Source organism: Aspergillus caelatus, assembly GCF_009193585.1.
Source record: "Aspergillus caelatus strain CBS 763.97 unplaced genomic scaffold BDV27scaffold_8, whole genome shotgun sequence".
Classification (NCBI taxonomy): domain Eukaryota; kingdom Fungi; phylum Ascomycota; class Eurotiomycetes; order Eurotiales; family Aspergillaceae; genus Aspergillus; species Aspergillus caelatus.
The window spans coordinates 102630-127176 of record NW_022475271.1 but is presented as its reverse complement, the minus strand read 5'-3'; the positions used below and the strand labels follow the sequence as shown (position 1 = coordinate 127176).

Sequence of the window (24547 nt, the reverse complement as noted above, 5' to 3'; positions counted from 1 at the left end):
ATTAAAGACTTGACTTCATATTATGATACATACTCATGCCATCAACAGTAACAACAAGCTTAATTACAAAAGTATCAACCTATCCACTGTCTCGAAGGAACCCAAATATACTAACACTCTCCGCTAGTTCCGAGTCATACTCACAGATATCCATTCGAGCATTACCCTGATGGACTTCAAGACTGCGAGTAAACTCCGTCCAAGCCTCATCAGACACGATGGGCGCCGTACAATAAGGCTCCGCACCAGTTGCATCCAACAACTCCTTAAGCCGAGGCAGTATTCCGTTCATTGCTTGCATTTCCATATTAAACTGCGTTTCAGTATCCAGTGTCAAATTCTCCACAAACCACCCAGAATGTTGAAGCACGACACCAGCCTCATAGAGATCAAGCAATTCCGACGCCACACCAGCATCTAAGGCCGCCTCGTATGCCAGCCGATGACCGACAGCCTCAACCAGCGTCTGACATCGGGGAAGCACACGGGCGCTGAATTCCTCCATTCTGTGAGCCCCTCCGCGCGAGTTTACGATATCTCGAGCATGCTGGAACAGACCAGTTTCGAATATGGCCAGGAGACAGAATGGATAACGTGGTGGTGGCATGCTATATCGTCCTAGGATTAACTCAGAGGTTAGCCCTACACAAGACGTTAGCTATTAATCCCGCCTTTTGTCCAAGATATACGTCACTTATGCTAAGAGCCAGGGTGTCTCCCTCTGCGATAGAGTTCCCACGAGCTTCAATCTGGTTATCAATGATGTTGTTATACGCGAACAGACCCTGCGCACCGCAGCGCTCGGCTAGGTGATGCAAGCTTTCCTGTGTAGCGCGAGTGAGAACGGCTTTGAAAGCGGCAGCGATACCCTGACGCACGATATATGGGATTTTCGGGTCCATGTAGTGCTGGATGCTTTCCTGTGCGTAGGGATCGAAGACAGAGATCTGAGCTAATGCATGAACAATCGGACGCTGTTGTGTTCGGAATGCTATAATCGGCCGGGGGCGATGGCTGGGTCCCCATATATATCGACGGAAACTGTATTTTCCCGCTACGTAAACGGATCTTTTCAACGCCGATATGAGAACTGTGGATAGAGATAGTGTGCCAATGTAGACGCGATGGATGGCGGATCGGAAGCTCTTTCGTGAGTCTCTTAGTGCATCGAGCGATCCGAGAAGGGCTGAGTGTGGGAGCCGGACGTGCTTGAAGGATGTGATACAATGGTCGAGTGGCTTGGATCCTGCTCGCCCCGGGAGGACTCTGGAAGTTCACATCAAGGGTTAGATCATGAAGACTCCATGGGCTCAAAAGGTATTTACTTCGCGTATATGCCTGTACACATTTCATGACCATCATTCAGCCAGACGAGAAATGGTCTGACGCCATGATCCTTGTCATCAACAATCAATCTGGCGATAACAATCCCGACGCGGGGAAAGCCTGGTATAGGGGACGTTGCTGGCATAAACCTGAAAGGTGAATCACCGGTCATTGCTAGCAAGCCCGGGGATTACTTACTTGGCTGCGTCCGGAGTCGGTGTATAAAGGTCGAAAGCGCCATCGGGAAGCAACGTAGCCACAGTCTCGATGGCCTGAGCATCCAAACCATGTCCGACCTCTGTCAGAAGGAACTGTCCTCTGGTACCTGTTAACGTATTATGGAGGCCCACATGTCGGAGAGGACACTTACGACACCTCAAAGTTGAGTAGTGGTTCGATAAGAGACTCAAGGTCCTTTCTATGTCTTAGAAAGGGAGCCAGAGTCCCCACACAGAGATTGTACTGGGTCGCCAACAGACTGAAAGCAGCCGAATCTAGAGTATGGATCATGTCCTGATGAAACTGCCAGAATCTGTCGCTCAGGTACAGTACATCTTCCATTTTGAACGCTGTATACCAAATTAATCGGCGCCAGAACATTGGTCAGGGAACGTACCGTAGGCTCTTGCTATCGCGCGGGCTCGATGGTATGCGAGGGCGATCTTCTCGTCTCTGGTTGCATCGTCGGTTGAGACTTTGAAGAGATCTAAGCTGAGCAGGGTTGTGGAATCAAAGGGCCTTTGGAAGTGAGAGCTGTCTCCGTTAGATGCCATCGCGATAGACATGTGGAAAGCATTTATCAAGAGAGAGTCGTCCGTCTGACAGACTCTGTACTGGCACAGAGACAAATGAAAGGCTGCTGGTAGCTTCAAGTCACATGGTATAAGCTTCTCACTACGGACAACACTCGGCATAGCCATACACTGACCGGCAAAAGTAGTTCTAATGCATTTCTTCACGGCATAGGCAGAATTTACGAGCTAAGCATGACATATAGAGCCTCTATCCCATCCTTGAGTCCTACCACAGCGACATGCACATGTCAATTGTCATAGTTGTACTCGGATCGTACAGGCAGAAGCGCCAATCCACACCGAACCAGGAAAGAGTATCCTAACCGAGATTATCTGGTTCAAAGTAAAATTGTAATATCAAGCCACACACGGTGGAGGTGGCAAAGAGATGTCCGGTCTCTATTTGGCGGCACATCACAGCTGCGTCACTATGTTTATATCACTGTACATGCTTCTCATTCTCCGCCTGGCCTCCACATACCCATCAGTCATCAGCTATCGATCAGCACGCGGGAGCCAGTGGTGTGCACTCTCGTCATAGTACAGGGTACAGGTGACAGAAGCGATTTATGGGGAAGGATCTGCGGCACGGGTATTTGACAACGAAACAGATCATGGTCTAAGTACCGGCAACATCTGTTAAAGTTCAGAATGCGCCACTAATGGAGGAGTAGCCTTATCCAATGTCCGTTGTTTGACAGGAAATGTCAACTGGTGTTGTAAGAGCGTTGCACGTTCATGTCATGTTCTACATTTCACTATTTGTTGCGCATGAACCCTATCTCGAACTGGATGTCCAAAATAGCAATTTAAGACCCTTTCACCCCGATGCGTTTGTCCTGCCCTCAGCTGAGCTTATGCTAATGGCTCTACCTGGTCCGAGCTATCCAGCATGGCAGCAACCAATTCCTCATCCCAGCCATATGAGTCCGAATCACTAACATCATCATCCACGACGCATGCTGGAGAGGCAAAAATATGATTCTGCTTAGTTGGTGTTGCCGGTGCTTCCATGCCGAGCCACCGCTTTCTATACCCACGGCCACCTGACCCCGGAGTCAGCAGCCCAGAGCTGATAATTTCGAGGTTTCGTGGTGTGCTCGTCTCCACGAGTCGATGAGGCGGAGTTCCAAATCGTCGAAGAGGTCGACGCCGCGCAGTATTTATACCCTCCTGTACAAACAGCGAACGTGCTACCGGCGTCGAATCATCCCCTCTGAGCAGTCTTTGTCTACTCCGAGATGGCGAGTCGAGAGTCTCTTCTGACAAATCTAAACACAGGTTACCCTCTTCTTCCTCCATCCCCAACATACGATGAAACATGCAAACGTACCGCTATCCTCAATGTCATCTCCGGGGAGCTCGTCTAAGCTCCCAGGATCCATGTTTACCCGCTTCCTCTTCAATGATGACGATTTCGGTGGCGTCAAAAACTCCCTTATATCGGTTTGTTTCTTCGGAGTCTGCGGAACAGCCAGACGAGGAACAAGTCCCTCTACCTGAGACGCTTCGTTAAACCATATCAAGCTCTTGCAGTGCTCTTTGTCTTTGGAGTGTCTTCTACATGCGAGATCTGGTCATCGTCAGTCTTAAGTTTGGTTAGGTGAGAGTGAACGGAAAGATATACATTGTTCTCCTCGGTATGGGCTCCCCATATCCTTGACTGTGTACCTCCTCATAGCATAGCCACATCTGCAAAGGAGGGTTTTCTCTGCGTCGATTGTTACTCCAGTGTATGTAGAGCGGAGGTGGGACATTGGGAGAGTATAGTTGAGCTGTGCCGTATGGCTTGTGGGTTTATGGGGAGAATGGTAGGGTATATGGGATGAAGCTACGGACAAGGTTGAATTATGGTATGTATTTGCTTTGTTCAACGGTGACGTGGTTAAGCGCCGGTGTGGGGTCGGCAGTTGCATTGTTACAATCTCGTTGTTATTGGTCGGTGAGGCGCTATCCGCATGCATGCTGTACCAATGATCTTTTAGACATCGGGCGATGGGACGGGATACTCCAGGAAATATGATGATGGCAGTAATGGTGATAACAACTCGAAAGTAGACAATCACTCACTACATCGTGTGTTTCCTGTAACTGGGCCCAAATCAGCCTTGCGTCCAATCAAGTAGCTTGTAGCTAGTACTCATCCTTCAGAGATGATATAGCAGAGACCCATCCATGCTAGCTACCTACCAATTGCATTCAAATTTAATATATTACTAGCTCTTAGAATGGATTCGAAAGTCGGGTCCCCTCCACATTCGCTTCACATTCACCTTACATGACCCATGAGCAGCCATATGTGGTAGAGATCTACTAGTAAAGGGTAAAGCTATGGTCCATCACTCACACCGCACTCCGTCTAAATCTCAATACTTGCTATAACTAAGTCCATCACACAGAATATAGGGAAGAAAAAGACTCGAATACAATCGGAGATGAGTTACATACCACAGCCCAAGGTAGCTTGAAATCGCCCAATTAGGGCAGCATCGACTTAACAATTCATTAATGGTGCTTAGTCATTAATGCAAATGCATATCTTCCTTGATATTAATGCTAACCTTTTATGGTTAGCTCTATACATAGCTTTAGAGGGAATACTGTGAAATGAAGGTAACTCCTATGTATAGAGAATACAAGAAGGCAAGATTGTATGTATGATACCTATATATTGCCTCATTATCACAGGTGAGGACATTCTGCCTCAAACCCAAGCGCTGTTCATTTACTGTTGAGCAGAAATACAAATATCCAAACCAAGTATCATGGAGGAATGGCTAACTTATATCCACAGTGTCAATTTACAGAATGGGAACTTGGATCCCACGTGAAATCCCCGGTATTACTATTAAATATTAATTACAGAGAAAAGTGAGAGTGAATCTGACCGAAAGTCCGATCTGGAGACCGAGACCACAGACAGTGAATGAAGACATGTCCACCACGACACAGGTATAAAGATTAAAGGCTCTCTACACCTACCTCATACACTACCCAGCTGACACCAAAGATACTCAGTCACATCTACTAGTGAGAATTACTATCTATGCTTGTATCCTATTACTTCTAAACCGAAAGATTGAATGCACCTTTTTATATACATTACCATAAAGCCGTGCTATCGTAACATCATCATCGTAAGGAAAGGTAAAGAAAGAAACAAACAAAAACAAGGTATCATAAAAAAAAAAAAAAACAAGACGAGATTAACCTCCACATCGAAGTAATACGCAGTATAAAATGCCCCAGTATCACCGCATAGCCATACTAGCAATAATCACCGAGCTCATATTACTACCCGTCGCCGTATGAGCCCCACGTCTCACGACAATCTCCTCGTTCGCCATGCGCGGCTCTAACTGAAGACTTCGGTCATACATGTCGCTCACATCCTTTGTGGCTCTGAGGTTCCTAACCAGGAAATCTTGGATTTCAGGTACGGGTTGTAGATTGTAGGGCATGTTTTGATACTGTTGGATGTCTTGTAGGACTTCTGCTACTTTGATGCGTTTGGCGAAGTTGATCATGCCTGATTGGGTGAGGTCGGGGATGCCGTCGTCGATGAAGGTTAGGTCTGTGAGATAGATTCCTATTTCTTTGTCAGTAGAGTACAATCAAGGTAGTAGTAATAATAACAATTAAAAGAAAAGGAAACGAAAAAACAAAAAAAGGGGTGAGGGGGGAGAGGATATACAGGAGGAAGTCTATGCAAATACATACCTAAAAAAGGAACACAAGGTGGACTAGTCTGCCGCAACGCCTCCCGATACTTGGCCCAATTCTTCTCACTCGACATTAAATCCCGTAGCTCCTCAAGCAGGCTCCGAATACGCGGATTGACAAGACCCCATGTCTGCCGGAGTCGAAAGACAGGCGACTGCCCAAGACCAGACACAATCGACATCAAAGTAGCATAATTTTTGATCGAACGACATACCTAACAAGCCTCATATTAGACAGAGCACACACACACACACACTCACAGAACAAGAACTTACATCAGCCGCCTGCACAAACAGCTTGATCATCGACACTCTCTTCTTCAACTCATCCTGAGCCAACACAAGCTCGCCCACGTAATTAGCTAGTCGATTCGAATGCAGAATCATGGCATTGACACCTGTCGACGGCTCCGTGCTATTAGACCGCCGTTTCTTCCATTTCTGGCTGAGGCATTCATTAGGTCGGATTCGGGCGTGGTGGTTAAATTCGATGATCGTCAGCTGGCGGGCGAGTTCGGTAGGATCGAGGTCTAATATCTTCAGCTTTTTCATATTCTTCGGAGTGATCGGTTTGGGAATGTTGGAATTCGGGGGCGTAGCGAGGCGTTTCGTGATCTCTTGGCCTTGTATTCGCTGATCGATGGCAGTTATCAATTGCGGGGCAGTGGGTGTCTCCATTATATCCGCTGAACTCTTGATCTGAGAGTGCATCTTTTTGAGAAATTCCGTTGTCACTTCTTCACATGGCTCCATCCAGAAACGTTCCAGCCATGTCTTCAGAATATTGACGACTCGAAGACGAATTGCCTTTTGTTTGTGCTGGGCCCACAGCTGCATTTCGGATTGAGTCAATTGACCCGGTGGATCGACGTGGAATCGCTGGAGGAGGGCATCGAAGAGGTCCGAAGCGGATACAAAGGTGGGATAAGTGATCAGGAAGGTCTCGTTGAACGTAAGGTCCAGTCGGTCATGGCGCGTCAATTGTTCCACGAGTCCAGTCAAGCTACCACTCTTCAGCACTGGCCGGTCGGTTGTTTCGTAGACCACCTCATCCTCATGATCCAATTTCAGAAACCAAGGGGCATCAGTAGACACAGACTGTGTCCTGGAGCGTACCGGTAAGGTAGCCTCATGCATGATGCTCGCACGCGACCTCTCAGGAAAGAAAACACGGGTTTCACGGGCGCCGTGGGCTTCATTAGCAGAGCTGGGGCAAGTGTCGTAGCCAAAACTTAACAACGAAAAAGGAACAATTAAATCAACCGCCCTAACAGACCCAAAGAAACAGTAAATCAACCAAAGCGGACCAAAATTAAACAAGGTGGCATGTCATCGGCGGAAAAAGTACAGTCAGTAACTTTAGCCTAACGGGTCCGACTTCGCCCTAAAATCAGTTATCAATCTTATCGCCGAGACGATCAACTGCTGGTTGACTGGCTCTTCGGATACTACCTACGTTTTGGGACTCCACCCCACATGAGCTATTTTATTTATTCCTTTTGCACGGACAAAATCTGTCTGGCTAGCCTGTCGCCTGTCGCCTGTCGTCTGTCCCCCGATGGTTCGATGCATGTCCCTCCCCGGTGGGTTCTTTGCTGCCCTATTCCCACCATTCAGTATCCCCGCCAAGCCGCCAATGACGCGTTTAACGACCCTAGTTGGGATAGAATTGTGATTCCGGAGCAGTTGATGCCCGGCCTGTCAACTCGGTAGTTCACTTTCATTGCCATGGAGGGGCAACTCGAGTGTCAAGGTCGTTGAGATTTCGGGTTCCGCTTCGTCGGTACCTTTTCTCGGACGAACCCCTCGGTGTAACTTGATTTGGGATCTACAATAACAGTCATGTATGGGAAAATTAGGTTCAAAAGTGATTGAAGTTGTAAATTGTGTCTAAATGATTAAATATATGGTTTGATAATTTGTAAATAATCAAATAGCCTCCCTATCCACCCATATGATATACACGTGAAGAAGACAAAGAAAAGCAAATACAATGATAAAAAAAATGGCACAGGGGTATAGGGGTATAAACGTAACCAAAATCACAAAGTAAAAAAAAAAAAAAAAAGACAAAGAAAAAGCCCATCACATCATGGCCCCCTTGTTCTGCTTCTTGTCAACCCTGTAGTTCCTCCACATGGCAATGGCCGGAAGCCCGACGGCCATGACCGCCACGGCTGCAATACACCCATATTTCATGTAAGCCCCGTAGGCCTGGTTGACGGCGTCTCGAATCTCCGACCCAACAGGGTATTCGAGTTGTTTGAGGTAACCTCCGAGGTAAATATCCATGTATTGCGACTTGCTCTCGGCAGGGAGAGCATCCCGGAGTGCAGACGGGAAGGTGTTGGAGAAAATGGCAGCCGAGGCCGCGTTGCCGATCGCACCACCTAAGCTGGAGAACAGACCAATCATCGACAGCATCATTGGAACGCCTTCACGGTCGGAAGCGGCCATAACGGCCATGTCTTGACCGATGACAAGTGTTCCACCACCGAACGCGATGAAGATCTGACACATCACGATGTATCCAATGTTTCCACCGGCTGACCGGAAATGAATCATCAGACCGGCGCCCAGCATGACGAGTGGGAGGCCGAAGCATAAACAACTATATTTGAACTGCTTCGTGACGTATACCACGACTCCGAACACTGCCGACCAAAAGCATGACCCAACATTATAAATCTGTCCGACATATCCCGTCATGCTAACGCTGAGCCCGTAGACGACCATGCAGAAGTTATAGAAGTAGAGCTCCCACGCATAGTAACTAAAGAAAAGGCTGGCCGCCACGACACAGGCTCCGAGAACGCTCCGGTCCTTGAACAATGCGTACTGGATGAAAGGCGTTGCAGTGCCGTATCGTTCCCAGGCAGCGAATACGAAAAAGAGAAGGACACCGACCACGACCATGACGATGAATGTCGGACTGTTATACTCGGCTCGGCCGTAGGATTGCAAGCTGAAGGGGAGGAGGACCAACAGGAAGGCGGCGGTGAGGAGGAGGGTGCCGACCACTATAGAAAGTCATAGTTAGCTCGGTCCGTCAATCATAGCAGCTAATGCATACCATCAAATTCATTCAGCCAAAAGATGACGGACTGCTTCCATGTGCGACCGCTCGGCTCCCGCACAAAGATGAACATCTTCTCGGCTTTGCGCTGGTAGAATTTGAACACGGCAATCAGAGGAAGGAAAACAAACACCTGCGCGATGGCAAAGGTTCCATAAGCCCAGCGCCATGTTGAGTGATTGACAAAAGACTGAGCGGCGATGGGGCCTGTGAAGGCTGTACAGATGAAAGGCGTACTGGCGAAGCCGAATGCAAAGGCTCGATTGCGTAGTCCAGATGTATCAGCCATGAACACATCAAGGATCAAGAAAATGGCGTCGTATCCAACCCAGTACAAGACATAGCCGACGGCAAAGGAGCTCGGGCTGTTGCAAGCGGCCAGAATGATTAACCCAAGGAGGTAAACGGCGAGGAACAGCGAAAGGCCTTCTGGGCGCCCCCAGATATTCAGGAGCTTTGCAGCAGGAAGTCTAACTACCCCGCTGACGACACTCGCAACGATGCTGGACGTACTCACGGCGGGCGCTTCTTCGAAGTGGGCGAATGCGTTGTGGATAACATTGGTACTGACGGCGGACTGTAGGGCAAGCATAAAGAAACCGAGCCAGACTCTTTCAAGTCGACATGTTAGTAACAAAAACGGAAACAGAAGGTAAAAGGCAGCACTATGTGACTTACAAAGCGTAGGTCAGATAAGCAGTCTTCTTACTCCAGGCCAATGCGGCTGCTTCAGCCTTTCGAATACCCAGTTGTGCGCCTTGGGTGACCTCCTCGGACGGTCTCCGAAAGGGTTGTTTCTGTGGGCTTTCCAGACTGATCGCATCGGGATTGGGGCTGTTGTTCGCCGATGGCACACTGACCTCGTACTTGAGGTCTTTAAAATCCGCACCGACAATACTCTGGGCCAACTGCATATCGTTCCGGCCTCGCACAATATTGGGGCCCGCCATGGCGTAGACGGTAAAGTGCTGTACACCTCGATGTGAACTCGAGCAGTGAACTATAATTCCTGGGTGGTGCGATGGGGCAGATGGCTGGCTACAAGAACGAACGACCGGGGGGTCGCAACTCTTTTCTACATAACTAGTCTAGAGAGATACGATCTGCCCATCGGTGTACAAAAAGCAATGGTGATCTGGTCAAATTATTACCGCAAGACGCGCTTCCCGATGGAGATCAAAGTTCTCTAGACAGACAGCCCATCACCCAATGACGGCAGCCGTGGGGTTGAATCAGGTTTGATCAGATAACCAGGGTTAGGTTTCGGATCAGATAAATGTCGCTTTCATTGGTGGGGCCTCATCCCAATAAGATAGTGATCGACGGCGTGCGAGGCTTAGTTCCTCCAGCTGAACGCGCACATTGACTAATAAAAATCCACTTGCTATTGCTGGTCTCCATCCGACTTCGCTTCTTGTGTGGCCCATCCCACGCGACTACCGTCACCACGTCCAAATCGGCCAGGAAGATAATTCAAGCGCAGTCGGAGGGGCTCTTGACTGGTATAACGTCATGTGGGAAGTCTTCCAGCTATGATCGAGCTAATCAAGGAGTATCGGCCTCCATTGCTGAGAAGGGAAATTAGTCACGGGTGCTCTCGGGAATAAGGAGGTCAAGGGGGAAGAAGCGAGATAAAAAAAAAATTTAGTATAGTGTGATATTAGCCACTAAAATCTGACAGGCACAATCGATATTACATGCGGGCCCCTCCTGCCCCTCGTGGCTTTACGCCATTAATTTCTTAATTAAAGTCCTTAACCTTGTAGACTAGTAGACCGACATGTGAGAACACTTGAATTGTATCTGTGCACTGCGTTGATCGTCTTGCTGTAAGAAAAGGGAACAAAATAATTGAGGTCCTCTGACCACATATTTTCAGCATATCCATAGGGTTAGGATGCCCTGACTCGCGTTGCAGGACCAGATCGAAGCATCGCACCCCCACGAGCAGTTCAAGAGAAAAAGAAATCATTCTGAATAGAGTTCACAGGGATCTGACATTCGATCCTACAATTCATCCCACTTGCCAAGGGCATCCTTCCTCTAATACTTCCTCTCACTATGGGTATCTCCAGCACTTGCGAAGGGAAGAGGAACAGAAAAAATACTACTCAAGTGGTTTATTATTGTGAGAGGGTCACTCTACATATGTTAATGTCGTAGATTCTTCCCTGGAGAGTCAGTATATACTCATAGTACTAGAATTGATCATACTGTTCCACCAATGACAAGTACCATTTCTACAAACATCGTGACATTAATATTATCATGTTAGAACATGTCCACTTTAGGTTCAAAAGAGAAATAGGTCTTGAGCCTACAAACTACTTGAGGCATTTCTTCTCTCTCGATTTTCCAGTTTCTTTTTCTTGGTTTTTTTTTTTTTTTTTTTTCTGCTAACCAGTATGGTTTCTGTCGGAAGTCGGAAGTTTCCGCCGAACTCGTCCGTATACGTTGGTCGCGCTCGGCGCGCTTCATCTGATTTAAATAATGTTAGCAAAACAGAACAAGAAACTTAAGCTGGAAATTTCCTCATAACTCCATGATATCCCTAGAGAAATATTGCTCTTCCCCATCTCTTCTGGTGTGATCGGGTTTATTCGTCCTCTGAATGTTAACATGGTTCACAGGTTCTACTTTTATATATTTTAGAGCACTCCGTATGTTAGTCAGTTGTTGCTGTGGAAGAAAGAGACTATTCATGTAGTGTACCATCTACCAACATGCATATCCAACCTTAATCTACATCGAACACACTTTGAACTCTGCAAAATCCATGTTTCAAGTACTAAGAGGGTACAGGTTGGTGATTGTGCGCTCAAACTCGACACTAGCCACATCTGTGGCTCATGCTTTACTGATTTGATAGAGAAGAAAGAAAGAAAGAACGAAATAAATAAATAAAAATAAATATACCAAAGCCCGGAACAAATACTATTCAACCAATGAAAGGCTGCAAGCAAGATTGCCTAGTCATGGACGTGCGCTAAGCTCGCTATTTTGCCTCAGCTGTGCTGATCAAATGCCGAATGGAAGCCGCATTCGGCAATGTTCGACTATGACTAGTCACCTGCATACTCGAAGAGGCTGATTCTCATGTACTGTGAATGTTGGGAATAAAAGGTTCGATTTTATTTGTTGCTGCCTAAGGCTTAGGTGAGGTGTGTGTGGTTGTTCAACCAGGAAAGAAACGATAATGGTGGTAGATTCGCGCATATTGTTATCCATCTGGTAGGCGACAGTCTTGCCTAGAAAAATAAAAACCTCGCAATATTACTCCATAAAGATCCTTGAGCTCATAGGTTGTTGCTCTAGTCAGCAGATGATATTCTAATGTGCATAAATCCCTTCATAGAAGTACGACACTATGTGAGGTATCCAAGGGATAGGCTGCTCCAGTACTGCCTGGAATAGAATGAGGCTCGATCAGGTAAGTCATTGCTGTGTTAGAGCGACTCTAAGGATACAATGCGACCGGAAATCCCCTTGCAGTTGCTTTCCTTGGACTTTTCAGTTTGATTGACTCCCTGGCCAGTGTCCACGATGCAGCTGCGGCAGGTGGCATGTAGGAATGCGTCTTATTGGTGACCACACTATACACCCTTAGGCACCACAAGGAGCTGCCTGCTAGCTACAATCTGGACCGATATACTATCTTATTGATGTTTATCGCAGTCATTAGAGATAAATATCATGAGAGCCTGACTGTTTGAAACGCTATTCATCACCAGTATCTTTGGTTTTCCCAGGACGTCCTTAATTCTATATTATCTCTGTGTGCTTCCTGATTGGGTTTCATCCGAGTCACTTTTACAAGAGAAAAAACAAAGAGAAAAAAAAAAAAAGAAAAAAGATTGACATTTCCTCACCACAAGAACAAAATGGAAGCGACCCTTGCAATTGAAAACACCCCACGCAACGATGAAGTGAAGTTGCAAGTAGTGCAGACCGTTGATGCCCTCAACGAGCACGAAGATACTCAAACTGAGACTGTCGCGCACACTGCGGTTACAGAATCCGTGGCGCAAAATGTTCAGAGTGCTCCAGAAATTGGTGAAAACAACCGAGTCATGGAGTTCTCAGCCGAGCTTCAGTGTCCCCTCAGTGAGACTTCGGCGGCAAACCCCGACAATCACCTAGCATTCACAGCCAAGTCGACCATCGATAATAGTACTGTCACTTCCCTTGGTGGAGAGGAGGCCACTAGAGGCCTTCTCAACTCCGTCCTATCGTCAATTACTGGCATATACTCCGAGATCGTTAACGAAGAGATCCGACAAGCTCGGGATTGTTCTCGTCAGAAGGACGCTCCAGTGAATGAGTGTACATGTTTCACTGGCTCCGAGAGTAAGTCCATTGGTATCCTTATATAAGTGAAACTTGGCTGGTCAACATGCTAACACGGGCTTTATTCAAGAGCCTGAACCTATTGAACCTGAGCCCCAGCCCGAACCTGAACCAGAGCCCGAGCCTAGCCAAACTGCAGAGAACACCGCAGGAGACACACAAAAAGAGACTGGTCCTCAGCCTGTGGCACCAGAGGATATGGAGGTTTCGCTATGCAAGATTGACGATGTGAGACCGCCCCCTTTAGTACATGGAGCGTGCTCAATCTCCGTGAGCGCATCAATGCTAAGCACGCATGTTGGCTCTAGGTATATGACAAAAAGGCCCACAAACGCGTCTTCCTCCCTTATGATTCCACGAGAGATGCTGTCGAAGAAGACAGGAGGTTGTCAAGCGACAAGTATGGTAAGTGGGTGTTGGTACTAAGACGCGTGTTTAACATGTGGAACCCCTCATGGAGCGAAAATTTCATCGATATAAAGAGCCCATTGTTGTTTCAGGTGTTATATAATGCACTCAGCGATGAAAGAGCAACTCTAGACGTGGAGTCTTCCTTACCGTGGCCGAACGACGGGGTTTTTCGATGGGTAAGCACGGAACACGTGAACAAGTTGACCATGCAGTTAGCTAAATAGCTACTTAGAGGAACTTGATCAGAGATCTTGCTGAAAAGAAGGGAGAGCTCTGCGTCAAGCACACGAATGTGCTGTTGCAACTTGTCGAGGAGGAATACGCGTCGGCTATTAGTGATATTGAGCACATGTTTCCCAAGTAAGCGATCTCTTTCAACATATTTGATGGGCTCATATCAATAGAGGGCCTCCAGAGGAACCACTACGTTTAGGATCTTGCGAGAAGCATTCTTTCCCAAGGACATTATTGTTGATGGAAATGCGGATATACCACGAGCATACCGAGTCCTCAGCGCTGACAACAGAACCAATGAATATGGAAAACAATATGTCCATATCAAGGCATTGTATATCGATTGCGACGGTCATGACTTTGGGACGAGGAGGGTGGAATTCGTAATTTGGGAATTCCCAGGCATTCGGTATTTGTCTGACCTTGATGTATTCCCATTGAAATATCACCCAAACCACCCCCACGTTGTCGGCGATTTGGTGGCTCGAGGCCGGCGGTTTGCGGCTTTGAAAGGCCAGCATTTCAAAGCCCACAGAGATGCATCGCAGAACAAACTCCGCCGGGTGATGATAGATACTGCTGCTATGAAACGTCTTGGCTCGTGCTCGATCAGGGTACACGATATCGAGCGTGAAATTATTGATGGTCAGCTGACCGAGGAGCATCTCATGCTGTGTACCGATAAAATTCCGGCATTCTCCTTCGAGGACAAAAGGAGTCTCACTGTGAGCATTGATGACCTCGAAGACATCGTGTTCAACCAGCAGCTCTTTCACCAGCTAGTCCTCCCAGGGCCTACAAAGGAAATGGTGCGTGTTATGGTGAAGAGCCACGTCAATGGCGTGGACTTTGACGACTTTACTAAAGGTTCGTCCCCTAGCTTCTTTGACTGGTGTGAAGACACTGCTAATATAGCTAACCCTTTTAGGCAAGGGAAAAGGTCTTATCGTGCTACTACATGGCCCTCCTGGGGTAGGAAAAACAATGACGGCCGAAGGTGATTTCTAATACTCAGTTACAAGAACCTAGACTGACCCCCAATAGCTGTTGCCGAGTATAGCCAGCGACCACTGTATACAGTTACATCTGGTGAATTGGGTGCTCATTCCCAAGACCTCGAACAGCACCTAACCCGTGCCCTCGACATTGCGAAAGCCTTCCGCGCTGTACTACTCCTTGACGAGGCTGACGTCTTCATGGAAGAACGATCCACCAAAGACATCGCACATAATGCGCTGGTTGCAGTCTTCCTTCGATTGTTAGAGTACTACCAAGGTATTCTAATTCTGACCACCAACCGAGTCAAGAACATTGACGATGCGTTCCATTCCCGTATCCACATGACTCTGAAATACGCAAACCTGGGTGTCGCGGCCCGCGGGAAAATATGGCAGAACTTTGGAGTGCATATTGGTGGTCTTCAGTTGTCTGAGCAGGAATACCATCAGCTTGCACAGCACGAGCTTAACGGACGCCAGATCAAGAATGTGTTTGGATTGTGTAAGGCTTTGGCGGCTGATAAGGGGCAGGAAATCTCTTTTGATCTGATAATGATGGTCCTTGATGTCATGGAGTCTCAGACGCCCAGACTTGGCACGATTTAATGAGGGATGGTCTTTTCGGTTTCTTACGAATCTCGGGACTATACAATCCATTAGCTTTATTTATTGTGCTTTCGCATATATGGTAGCGCTGTGAGCTGGGTACACTTAATTCAAGGCCTTTGAAACACATACTACAGTGACCCGTCAACGTCATATCTCAATTGATATCGCTCGCTGTTCCTGATATGAGGTTTTTGATCCATGTCTATCACAAAGCCACACAGTACTTAGTTATATAGACTCTCTATATTATGAACTCACATTACTTCGTTTTGCTTGGGGTAAAATCGTCCTTGGGGGATTGGAGCAGAAAGAGTGATAGAGAAAGAGCTTGCGCTGTGATATGAGCCACCTCACGGACGGTGGAGACCGTTTTGCCTCTGATACAGAAGTAGCCTGAATAACACTTTGGCCATTCCAGCCTGGAAAGTATGATCATGCGTTGAGGATTAGATACGTTATCTGATTCACCCCCTTTCCCAATTTCATAACAGCGCTGCAATTTCAACATTTCTTGGTACGCTCATGTCCATACTCCCAGTGGCAACTGCGATTCTCTTGCCACCATCAGCCTGAACCCACTTAACAGGACCAGGTGGTATGCATTGTCTTGGTGTAGTCCATTGCAGGCGCTGACGAATGCCATGATCCAGGTCTGGGAGCATTCCATTCTGGAACGCAAAGCCACCTCCGAATTTCGTCGGAATATTCTCTTTGTCAATAAAGCTCTCCAGAGTCGGATAGACCTCTGATTGCTTCAAGACCACCACTTTGGCTGCTGTAACAGGATCCACCCATTTCTTGAAGATATTCCATATTGTAGAGAAATACGACGGAACGTTGCAGACCTAGTCCAGAACCCATTAGAACATGCCTTTCCAACCTCTCTTTATACACTTACAAAGATACGCTCAATAGTTTCTGGGTAGCATGTCATCAGTATCCAGCTGACTTCCTGCGCAAAGTCTTTCAGGTTCCACGCTTGTTTTACGCATACCACAGATGCGTCAACGATATAAACCGCGTTACTGATGGGCGTTGACAGATTTGGTCGGTCACCCATAGCCGAGCAAAGGGGCAGGACGAAACGGGTCAGACTACCGTGAAACACCATTGCCCGTTGAGACATGTTCGGCCTATCTTTGGGGGTGACAGTTGGGTCAGTGCAACAGGACATTTCCCGCGACTTCCTCCATTCAGCTATTCCGGACTGGTCATAGTGAGCCATATCTACCATCAGGATTGGTGATCCACGTTTGTCTCGACGGCCGGTCCAATGGGGATACTACAGCTCAACCTTGTTAGTTCACCGTGCCAAGATAGGAACAGTGCCGGACTAACAAACTTGCGCGTATGTTCAAAGTCATCTACATGGATGGTCATATACAGAGAAAGGACATATTGTTCTTCACGAAACTTAGTTGCCTCTTGGAGCTGCTGGAGAGCTCTATGGGGGTTCAGACGACCTGCTTTAAAGAATCGGCTTCTTCGGTTAATACGAACGTAAGTACCGGCGTATCACTCAGCTGAAGCTTACAGTAACGTGACTTCGTCATTGATTCCATCCTGGACGTCTCCCGCGTCTAGGCGTCTAGGTCTTTCCGACAGCCCATGTTCCGTACATATACGATTGAAAGTCGCGAAGCGTTCTGTCTCCTCTTTGCTTAAATCCATTGTAGCAGTATATCGCTAAGTTGCGCTGAAGACTGTACAACTCTAACGAAAGTTTTGGACACTGCGATTAGCAATTACTAGGCCACGGCAGCGCAGGCCATGGAAGGTCCAGTTGTATCAAGTCTGCATTCAGCGGTGGAGGAATGTATGACGTTAGCTGGGGCGTGGAGGAAGTGAGTACTGTGGAGACAGGGTAGAACTTCCTTTCTCACAGCCCCAGCCATTGCGAAGACTAGGTTCAAGAATGATCATTGTCCTTGTTTCCATGCGGCGGCAGAGAGGCATGGTGACCGTCCAGCCTTGGTAGGATGTCAAATGCGCACGCCAAGACCGGCGCAGACCACCCTCAACCTTGACGTCAAACTGTGATCAATATCGGGCGGCGTCTTTTTCCGCAACATTCTCTGCCGAACCATTAAACCGAACTGGTGGGACTGGGTGGGCCAAGGCTTTGGCAGATTGAGAGCCGTGGTTCGTGTTCCCGGTGTAGATCCACTCAACGAGCCACTCACAACCGACATTTCGAGATATTGTGCAGAGGATCGACAATCTCAACCAGGTTTTGGCTCAACTAGGTTCGTCCAAAACAAGGTCGAATTCACTATGCTTGAGCCGCTTCCCTGGGTTAGATTTCGGACCCAGAATGGTGGGATTATAGGGCGGCTCATCCATCCGGTCAATTTCATCAAGTTGACGAGCGACTACGACATCATGTAATGAAAGTGCAAATTGTCTGGCAACTTGCTAGATGAGTTCATATTTAAGAGCGCCATAATAAGATCGACCTTCGGAAGCCATGGGTCTCCAACGAATATCGAACTGCAATAATGGAACAAACACTCTCGAACTTTGAGGACGACACGTCGTATCGTGTTGAGCGCTCGGCGCCGGATATTGAAGGCTTCTGTCATCACTATGCCATGCGCCAGCACAAGTACGAGGAGAAAGCAAACCTAGGATCCCTCCAATGCCGGGCAGACTGGGTCAAGTATATCGGTCCGATCGAGAGATGGGGAAGCTGCAATCCTTACGAAGGGCATTTCGGCTCTGTGGTCCTACCGCTGTGCAAGCCAGAGAGACTTGCAATCATTAGTTATATCTTCGAGTGTATGGGCCATTTTCCTGTAAGACATTGGAGTGTACATTATGCTAATACTGAATCTCGGTTCTCTATAGATGCCTTCTTGTATGATAATGTCGTTGAGTCATCTGCCAAAGCAACGGTAAGCATACATGGGACAACATGATTGTACAGCCAAATGAAGCTCGAGCCTAACGACAACCCAAAACACAGTTGAACACGCATGCAGATAATATTGGCCTCGACGAAACGGAGTACCGCACCGTACGATCGGTGTCAGGAACGAAACAGATTCAGTCCAAGATGATGCTTGAACTCCTCTCCATTGATCCAGTGTGTGCAGAAGTTGTTCTTGACGCTTGGAAAACGATGATCGCGACAACTGCGAAGCACGATAAAGCAAAGCCGTTCAGTAATATGGAGGAATATGTGGACTACCGAATCATTGACACCGGGGCACCGTAAGTATAAACGTTCGTCGAGTTTGTCGCGTGTTTGATCTCTGACAACCTTTAGCTTTGTCGATACATTGATGCGTTTTGGCATGGGCATCCTGTTGACAGAGGAAGAGATCAAGACAGTTGCCCCCATTGTCAAACATTGTTATGCGGCGCTAGGTTTAGCGAACGACTACTTCTCATTCGACGTCGAGTGGAAGGAATTCCAGGAGAGAGACTCCGACGAAGGTGGCATGACGAACGCCGTCTGGCTGTTTATGCAGTGGAACAATGTCGATATTGCAACGGCGAAGAGACTAGTGCGGGAGGTTACAAACCAGTATGAGGAAGAATACCAAAGGCGTGTTGAGGAATTTATTCTGGGCGAAGGACGCAACGCTACCAAGCTACACACTTACTTGCGAGCGTTGGCGTACCAGATTCCTGGTAACATAGCCTGGAGTTTGCGTTGCCCAAGGTACCACCCCGAACTTTGCGAGAAGGCAGGCCATCTTCTGGAGGATGAAATGTCCTCTGAAAAGGCAACGGATGTATTAAGTCACCCTGTTGATCAAGAGCGAGAGTCGAATACATCCGGGTCCGAGAAGTCGCCCGTGTGGACTGCCGATGATAATTCCTCGAAAAGGTCGTCTGTATCATCTATTGATTCATTCGCAGAGGAGGCTGAACTACCTAAGCAGGAGCAGCTGGGCACAGAGGTAGGGCGCATGGCGATCTATCATAGTACGTACTTGAAGAAGGGTCTGACACAATCTGGTATTTAGCACCTCTTAGGTCCCGCTGACTACATTCGGTCCCTTCCATCAAAAGGTGTCCGAGAAGCATTTGTTGATGCGATGAATGTATGGCTGATCCTTCCGAGCGATGTCGTAAATCGCGTCAAATCCATCGCAGAAACACTTCATAACGCTTCTCTCATGTGAGTCGGTACATTCATCATGCCAGCAATGGCTTCAAAAGACTCCTCGCCACTGATAATTACTTGCAATATAGGCTAGACGATATCGAAGACTCATCGCCACTCCGCCGTGGGCAACCAGCAGCCCATACAATATTCGGACAGGGCCAAACCATCAATTCAGCCAATTACCTACTAATACAGGCGATGGACCAAGTACGACAGCTTGACAATCCGAGTTGCATGGAGGTTTTTGTGGAAGAGATGCGGAACCTTTTCATCGGTCAGAGCTTCGACCTGTACTGGACTCGGCAAGGCGAGTGTCCATCGCAGGATGAGTACCTCGAGATGATTAGCCAAAGTATGTCATTTTGCATTATGCGTTTATGATCGCGTACTGATGGTTATTTCCTTGTAGAAACAGGCGGTCTATTTCGCTTACTCGCTCGGCTGATGACGGAAAAGGCATCGTCACATCACAACAGGTAGGGCCCATTCCAGTTATTTCAAAGAATATAGATCTTAAGCTAACCCCTCCTCCGTAGCACTATCACGCTTGACTCGCTCGTCAGCCTACTGGGTCAATACTTCCAGATCCGCGACGATTATAAGAATCTAACAGAGGATGTGAGAATTTACCAATCCTTAACATCTTCCCGACTCAACTGACATGTGTATAACAGTATACGACGCAGAAAGGATTCTGCGAAGACCTCGACGAGGGCAAATATTCCTTCCCATTAGTTCATGCGCTCACTACGCAGCCGCAAAACTTCCGTCTGCGTGGTATCCTGCGAGAATCGCGAAACACCGAAGGCATGAGTCTGCCCCTGAAACAATGTGTTCTGGAACAGCTGAAACAGGCTGGGAGCATGGAGCATACGCACTCGATACTGGAAAAGTTGATGAAGGATATCATGGGTGAGATTGGGTCCCTGGAACAGAAGACAAAGTGCTCGAACTGGGTGCTACGATTATTGGTGACTCGACTACGAGTTTGAGGAATTTTTGATTGGGCTTTAATATATTATATAGAGTTGGGTTATGAGATTGTATGATAGCTTTTTGTTGGTAATTATTATGGAGGTGTCGAGGGCTAGAAATATATATTCTTGAACACGTGCATATCCAACCGCAGACATAAATCAACGACACGAAGTGACCTGATTCTTCTTTACTCCCACCTTTTCCATCATCCATACCACACAATAAAGCTCTTTTCTCTATTGCCTTAAATTGTATTCCCATATTCCATAGAGTAAATTAGACTCCTCTATGCACCCGTCTACTCGCTCAATAAAGTGGGCCTCGTATTCTCGACCAATCCCGCGATAGAAACAGCATCCACTAACCCTATCGAGAGTGAAATAACCTCGACAAAGTGATTTCGATGCCAATCCATGCTCAATCGGGCAGACTTGGTCTGGGCAGTGAAAAGACCCTGTCAGGGGCCCACATGCACGGTCGTATTCTCAGCATGTTTCCTCTTCGAGCTGACACCAGCGACACATCGTCAACTCCGCATACACAGCACCCGATCGTCGTTCCGGATAGAGTAATATACCATGGTTGGAGTTCCGAAAAGTAATGCATGTCGGACATGCTTGCGCAGACGGGTTAAGGTTAGTCTCAGCTTTCATCCAGTCAACTCTCTATGATAGCCAGTAGGGGTCCAGATCCCCGCTGCAATAGAACCACGAGGATCTACGTCTCGTCCATGCAGGAAGCAAGCACCTCCTCTAATATAGAGTCCAAAAACCTACAGTGCGACCTAACCCAACCATTCTGCAACCAATGCACCAAGCGCAATCTCGACTGCCCTGGCTACGAAAAACGGTGGAAATTCATGCACCAAACCAAAGGCTCCATCCAAAAAGGCCAGCAGCATAACGGCCGCAGCCAACCCCAACCCCCCCACAGAGAAGCTGCCCTGGTCCGAGCGCGCCAAAGCATCGACGAACGGGTAGAGCCGAACCTAGCGGCTGCGGCCCTAGACCTCCAACAGAAGGAGGTCTTCTGCACGTTCCTACTAACCAGTTTCCCCGCCCAGTTCGCCTCCTGTGGCAAGCGGGTTGAAGTCAACTGGATCGACTATGCGAGACGCCCGCTCCTGACTGCGCCCCAGGCGTTGGTCTGGGCGTACCGTGCACTGGCGACAGTTTTCATTGGTCGGAAGTATAATGATATGAACAAGGTTACTTGTAGTCGACATATGTATAGCCGAGCTTTGAACTATCTGGCTGGGGTTATCCAGCATCCGAAGTTCGCTACTACGGAGGAGGCCCTTGCTTCTGGGATCCTATTGACTATGTATGAGATGGTGGATGGCATTACGGGAGCGTCATGGCTGACGCATACGCGCGGACTGGCGACGATGATCCAGATGCGGGGACAAGACGTCCATCGATCTGGGTTTGGATTGACATTGTTAAAATCCTGTCGAGCGTTTTTGGTCGCCGATGCTCTGATCCGTGGGGAACACTGCTTTCTCGGCGAGCCACAATGGAGGGCATTTCTGAGCGAGTTAGCCGATATGGAAAGCCAGAGCCCGAAACGAAGTGAACTGGGACTCATTGTCGATCGAGCATTTATAGAGATTGCCTCCTGTCCCGGGTGGCTAGTCGAGACACAAAGGTTGATAAAAGCTGATAACCCGGAGGCCAGGGCAAGTCTAATGCAAGAAATTGAGTTCGGCCGGCATCGACTGAATGAGCTTCAATCAGAGCTTCAGTGTGCGCTCGTTCATCAGCGCCAGGCATCTATTCTACATTGGCAAAGTTTCGTCGGCCCCATCCCCTGGGACTTTGTCGATCCGTTCGCGCAGTCTTCGCTGTATGGTATGCGATTGGGTATTTCTCTGTTAAGTCAATTGCATGTCTTACTCCGCGCGGACCTCTTTCGGCGGCACTATGTGACAGAGCCTTGGGATGATCCTGAGATGCCTGGTTTGCAGTCGCCGAATCCGTGGAGTGCCTTGGATGCGGATGCACCGGAGTGGCAGGTTCGGTTTGATCCGGAGTATCTGCGGGATTCGTATCAGATTCATCCGAGTGGGAATGAGGATTGGATGGATCGTATTGCGATGTCGATGGGGATGTTGGGGATTCGTGCATGATCTAGGATGTTTACTTATATTGTAGCAGGTATGATAGTATTGGCTTTATTTGGATTATACCTTATCACCAGCCGACTACCTAATAGTTCTTCCATCTTGATACTATTGTTCATAATGTTATTATTAGCACACGGCCCTTACACGAATTATTTTTTTTTCTCTCTATCTGGGGCCGTGTATAAAGATATGGAGGACGGCTTTGTAGCAATAGTAAATTCAGTCGCACTCCACATGCCACGGCAACATTTAGCAAGGCTTCCCTGGAACAGATGGCTTATCGACCGAATCCATATGGCAGTCGGTCTCACTACCCCTTCAGAATCTTGGCTAGTTTGAGAAACTCCACATTCTTATGTGTAGACTCAGGAAACCCCTCGGTGCTAGTATTTATTGGGTTTGCCGTCGAGATAACAGCGAAAGCCATGCCTGCTGGCCCGGTAAGAGCCGCACAAGCCCAATTCTCGCCATCTGCATCCTCATCCTGCTTGTGGGGAGCTTGACCACAAGGAAGCTTAATCTCCCATTTGACTGCAATCGGCTTACCACTATTCAGCCCCCCCAATACAACAATCGTGGGCTTAGGCGTCTTCTTTCTCAGCGTGCCTTGCTTGTGAGCTAAGCTATACTCGAGAGATATCATCACCTCGCCAGAGGCAACATTAGCCCGATGCTGAATGATCATTGAATCTGAAGGAGAATTTCTCCTTTTCTTGTTCTTTGAACTTTTACCATTCGCTGAGTTCGTTGCGACCTCTTTCACCACGGCCGTCTTATCATTCCTGTGCCTCTCACGTAAACGACATGTATTGGTCTGGAAGCTAAGGTCATGGTCATGGATGGTTGTATCATAGCTAGTGATTAGTACACGTAGTATGGAATGGACTTAGTCGCCAAGCACTGATGATGATTGCAAAAAGTTTCCATAACTTAGTCGGGACTTTGTATAGGGTATAGAATTTGCACGTCTGGGAAGATGCCAACCCTATTTTATCGGTGGCTTCCCGACTCTTCGGCCGAGCCGAACGGATATTAAGGACTAAAAAAGAGCCTAACAGCCGCTGTGACTCTCTCCTGGTGATTTTGTCTTGACGAGGTCCCGGAGCAGTGTCAGGTATACCCTTGAATGAGCTAATAACTAGCTAAACAGCTCATTAAGACTACAGGTTCATACGTCATATGATCGTGGCATATAGTTAATTTGGTGTTTCCTTCCTACAAATGGCTTGACTCGATAATTGATGAAGGTTTTTCCTACCGCATCATTGCTCCTCAACATTCACTCGAGTATAGCCATACACAATATGGGACTTCTTCCCAGCTTTCCACTCCGGCCGTCGGCATATCTACTCCTTCGGCCCAACGTTAGTCGCCTCGTATTGTGTGACACTATTCTGTACTTCTCCCCTGTAGGGTCTTACAATATGAATAAACTAATTGTTAGCCTGACACAATTATACATCACTAACTATCATTAGTCTGAGACTAGACATACAAGGTTAGAGTTCACACTGGTGGTTTATTTAGGCTCTGAGTAGTTCACTAATATCCATTGATTCTAGTTCTATATACTGGAAATGCAAGATCTTTGCTAACTAAAAAAACAGGGGCATCGCAGCGAAGTGAAAAAGGGCACTACGAGGTCACTCCTTGTCTAGATATTTGGTGGAAAGTTTTTTTTTTTTTTTTTTTTTTCATACGGAAGCTACTTAACATAAGCAAGGTGGTCAACTAATCAAATAGTCCTTTGACCAGTTAGAGCCTAATTGTGAATGTCCAGCCAAGCAAGCGCCTTGTCGACAACCGCAGG

General features: G+C 47.6%; 9 protein-coding genes across 9 annotated transcripts; 3 read left to right on the top strand and 6 right to left on the bottom strand.

Annotated features, from left to right (window-relative positions):
* Positions 1 to 79: 79 nt before the first annotated feature.
* Positions 80 to 2099, bottom strand: BDV27DRAFT_172021 (putative acyl-CoA oxidase; the record flags this gene model as incomplete). Its single annotated transcript, XM_032075754.1, has 5 exons — positions 80 to 516; positions 794 to 1266; positions 1525 to 1644; positions 1697 to 1895; positions 1943 to 2099. The coding sequence occupies 5 exons, from the start codon at positions 2097 to 2099 to the stop codon at positions 80 to 82; spliced, it is 1386 nt and encodes a 461-aa protein (XP_031932906.1).
* A 744-nt stretch (positions 2100 to 2843) lies between these two features.
* On the bottom strand, positions 2844 to 3955 carry BDV27DRAFT_120237 (uncharacterized protein). The gene is made up of 3 exons (XM_032065057.1): positions 3748 to 3955; positions 3454 to 3693; positions 2844 to 3391 (listed from the first exon to the last, which is right to left on the bottom strand). Exons 1-3 carry the CDS (start codon positions 3875 to 3877, stop codon positions 2976 to 2978), a joined length of 786 nt encoding a protein of 261 aa, XP_031932905.1. The 5' UTR covers positions 3878 to 3955; the 3' UTR covers positions 2844 to 2975.
* A 1367-nt stretch (positions 3956 to 5322) lies between these two features.
* BDV27DRAFT_120235 (Ras-GEF domain-containing protein) lies at positions 5323 to 7140 on the bottom strand. The gene is made up of 3 exons (XM_032065056.1): positions 6119 to 7140; positions 5841 to 6057; positions 5323 to 5709 (listed from the first exon to the last, which is right to left on the bottom strand). Exons 1-3 carry the CDS (start codon positions 6977 to 6979, stop codon positions 5372 to 5374), a joined length of 1416 nt encoding a protein of 471 aa, XP_031932904.1. The 5' UTR covers positions 6980 to 7140; the 3' UTR covers positions 5323 to 5371.
* A 787-nt stretch (positions 7141 to 7927) lies between these two features.
* BDV27DRAFT_172020 (major facilitator superfamily domain-containing protein) lies at positions 7928 to 9868 on the bottom strand (the record flags this gene model as incomplete). The annotated part of the gene is made up of 3 exons (XM_032075753.1): positions 7928 to 8862; positions 8916 to 9529; positions 9597 to 9868. 3 exons carry the CDS (start codon positions 9866 to 9868, stop codon positions 7928 to 7930), a joined length of 1821 nt encoding a protein of 606 aa, XP_031932903.1.
* Positions 9869 to 12738: 2870 nt separating this feature from the next.
* On the top strand, positions 12739 to 15696 carry BDV27DRAFT_172018 (ATP-binding protein). The gene is made up of 7 exons (XM_032075752.1): positions 12739 to 13265; positions 13336 to 13535; positions 13589 to 13852; positions 13942 to 14036; positions 14092 to 14777; positions 14839 to 14907; positions 14955 to 15696. Exons 1-7 carry the CDS (start codon positions 12800 to 12802, stop codon positions 15512 to 15514), a joined length of 2340 nt encoding a protein of 779 aa, XP_031932902.1. The 5' UTR covers positions 12739 to 12799; the 3' UTR covers positions 15515 to 15696.
* Positions 15697 to 15999: 303 nt separating this feature from the next.
* Positions 16000 to 17204, bottom strand: BDV27DRAFT_172014 (SEC14 family lipid-binding protein; the record flags this gene model as incomplete). The annotated part of the gene is made up of 4 exons (XM_032075751.1): positions 17052 to 17204; positions 16856 to 16997; positions 16416 to 16799; positions 16000 to 16362 (listed from the first exon to the last, which is right to left on the bottom strand). The coding sequence occupies exons 1-4, from the start codon at positions 17186 to 17188 to the stop codon at positions 16000 to 16002; spliced, it is 1026 nt and encodes a 341-aa protein (XP_031932901.1). The 5' UTR covers positions 17189 to 17204.
* An 811-nt stretch (positions 17205 to 18015) lies between these two features.
* BDV27DRAFT_172013 (bifunctional terpene synthase/polyprenyl synthetase family protein) lies at positions 18016 to 20626 on the top strand (the record flags this gene model as incomplete). The annotated part of the gene is made up of 9 exons (XM_032075750.1): positions 18016 to 18295; positions 18365 to 18411; positions 18483 to 18730; positions 18786 to 19450; positions 19538 to 19646; positions 19721 to 19986; positions 20050 to 20110; positions 20171 to 20252; positions 20309 to 20626. 9 exons carry the CDS (start codon positions 18016 to 18018, stop codon positions 20624 to 20626), a joined length of 2076 nt encoding a protein of 691 aa, XP_031932900.1.
* Positions 20627 to 21136: 510 nt separating this feature from the next.
* Positions 21137 to 22820, top strand: BDV27DRAFT_109193 (Zn(II)2Cys6 transcription factor domain-containing protein). The gene is made up of 2 exons (XM_032064481.1): positions 21137 to 21247; positions 21391 to 22820. The coding sequence occupies exons 1-2, from the start codon at positions 21191 to 21193 to the stop codon at positions 22738 to 22740; spliced, it is 1407 nt and encodes a 468-aa protein (XP_031932899.1). The 5' UTR covers positions 21137 to 21190; the 3' UTR covers positions 22741 to 22820.
* A 227-nt stretch (positions 22821 to 23047) lies between these two features.
* BDV27DRAFT_152698 (uncharacterized protein) lies at positions 23048 to 23422 on the bottom strand (the record flags this gene model as incomplete). Its single annotated transcript, XM_032071623.1, has 1 exon — positions 23048 to 23422. One exon carries the CDS (start codon positions 23420 to 23422, stop codon positions 23048 to 23050), a length of 375 nt encoding a protein of 124 aa, XP_031932898.1.
* Between the last annotated feature and the right edge of the window lie 1125 nt (positions 23423 to 24547).

Coding starts and splice junctions, on each gene's coding strand:
- BDV27DRAFT_172018 (XM_032075752.1), top strand. CDS start 12,800: ATGGAAGCGACCCTTGCAATTGAAAACACCCCACGCAACGATGAAGTG. Junction 13,853..13,941: donor ACGACGGGGTTTTTCGATGG/GTAAGCACGGAA, acceptor GCTGAAAAGAAG/GGAGAGCTCTGCGTCAAGCA. Junction 14,778..14,838: donor CTTTGACGACTTTACTAAAG/GTTCGTCCCCTA, acceptor TAACCCTTTTAG/GCAAGGGAAAAGGTCTTATC.
- BDV27DRAFT_120235 (XM_032065056.1), bottom strand. CDS start 6,979: ATGCATGAGGCTACCTTACCGGTACGCTCCAGGACACAGTCTGTGTCT. Junction 6,058..6,118: donor TGTTTGTGCAGGCGGCTGAT/GTAAGTTCTTGT, acceptor GAGGCTTGTTAG/GTATGTCGTTCGATCAAAAA. Junction 5,710..5,840: donor ACCTTGTGTTCCTTTTTTAG/GTATGTATTTGC, acceptor ACAAAGAAATAG/GAATCTATCTCACAGACCTA.
- BDV27DRAFT_109193 (XM_032064481.1), top strand. CDS start 21,191: ATGGTTGGAGTTCCGAAAAGTAATGCATGTCGGACATGCTTGCGCAGA. Junction 21,248..21,390: donor GCTTGCGCAGACGGGTTAAG/GTTAGTCTCAGC, acceptor AAAAACCTACAG/TGCGACCTAACCCAACCATT.
- BDV27DRAFT_120237 (XM_032065057.1), bottom strand. CDS start 3,877: ATGTCCCACCTCCGCTCTACATACACTGGAGTAACAATCGACGCAGAG. Junction 3,694..3,747: donor CCCATACCGAGGAGAACAAT/GTATATCTTTCC, acceptor GACGATGACCAG/ATCTCGCATGTAGAAGACAC. Junction 3,392..3,453: donor AGATGACATTGAGGATAGCG/GTACGTTTGCAT, acceptor ACCTGTGTTTAG/ATTTGTCAGAAGAGACTCTC.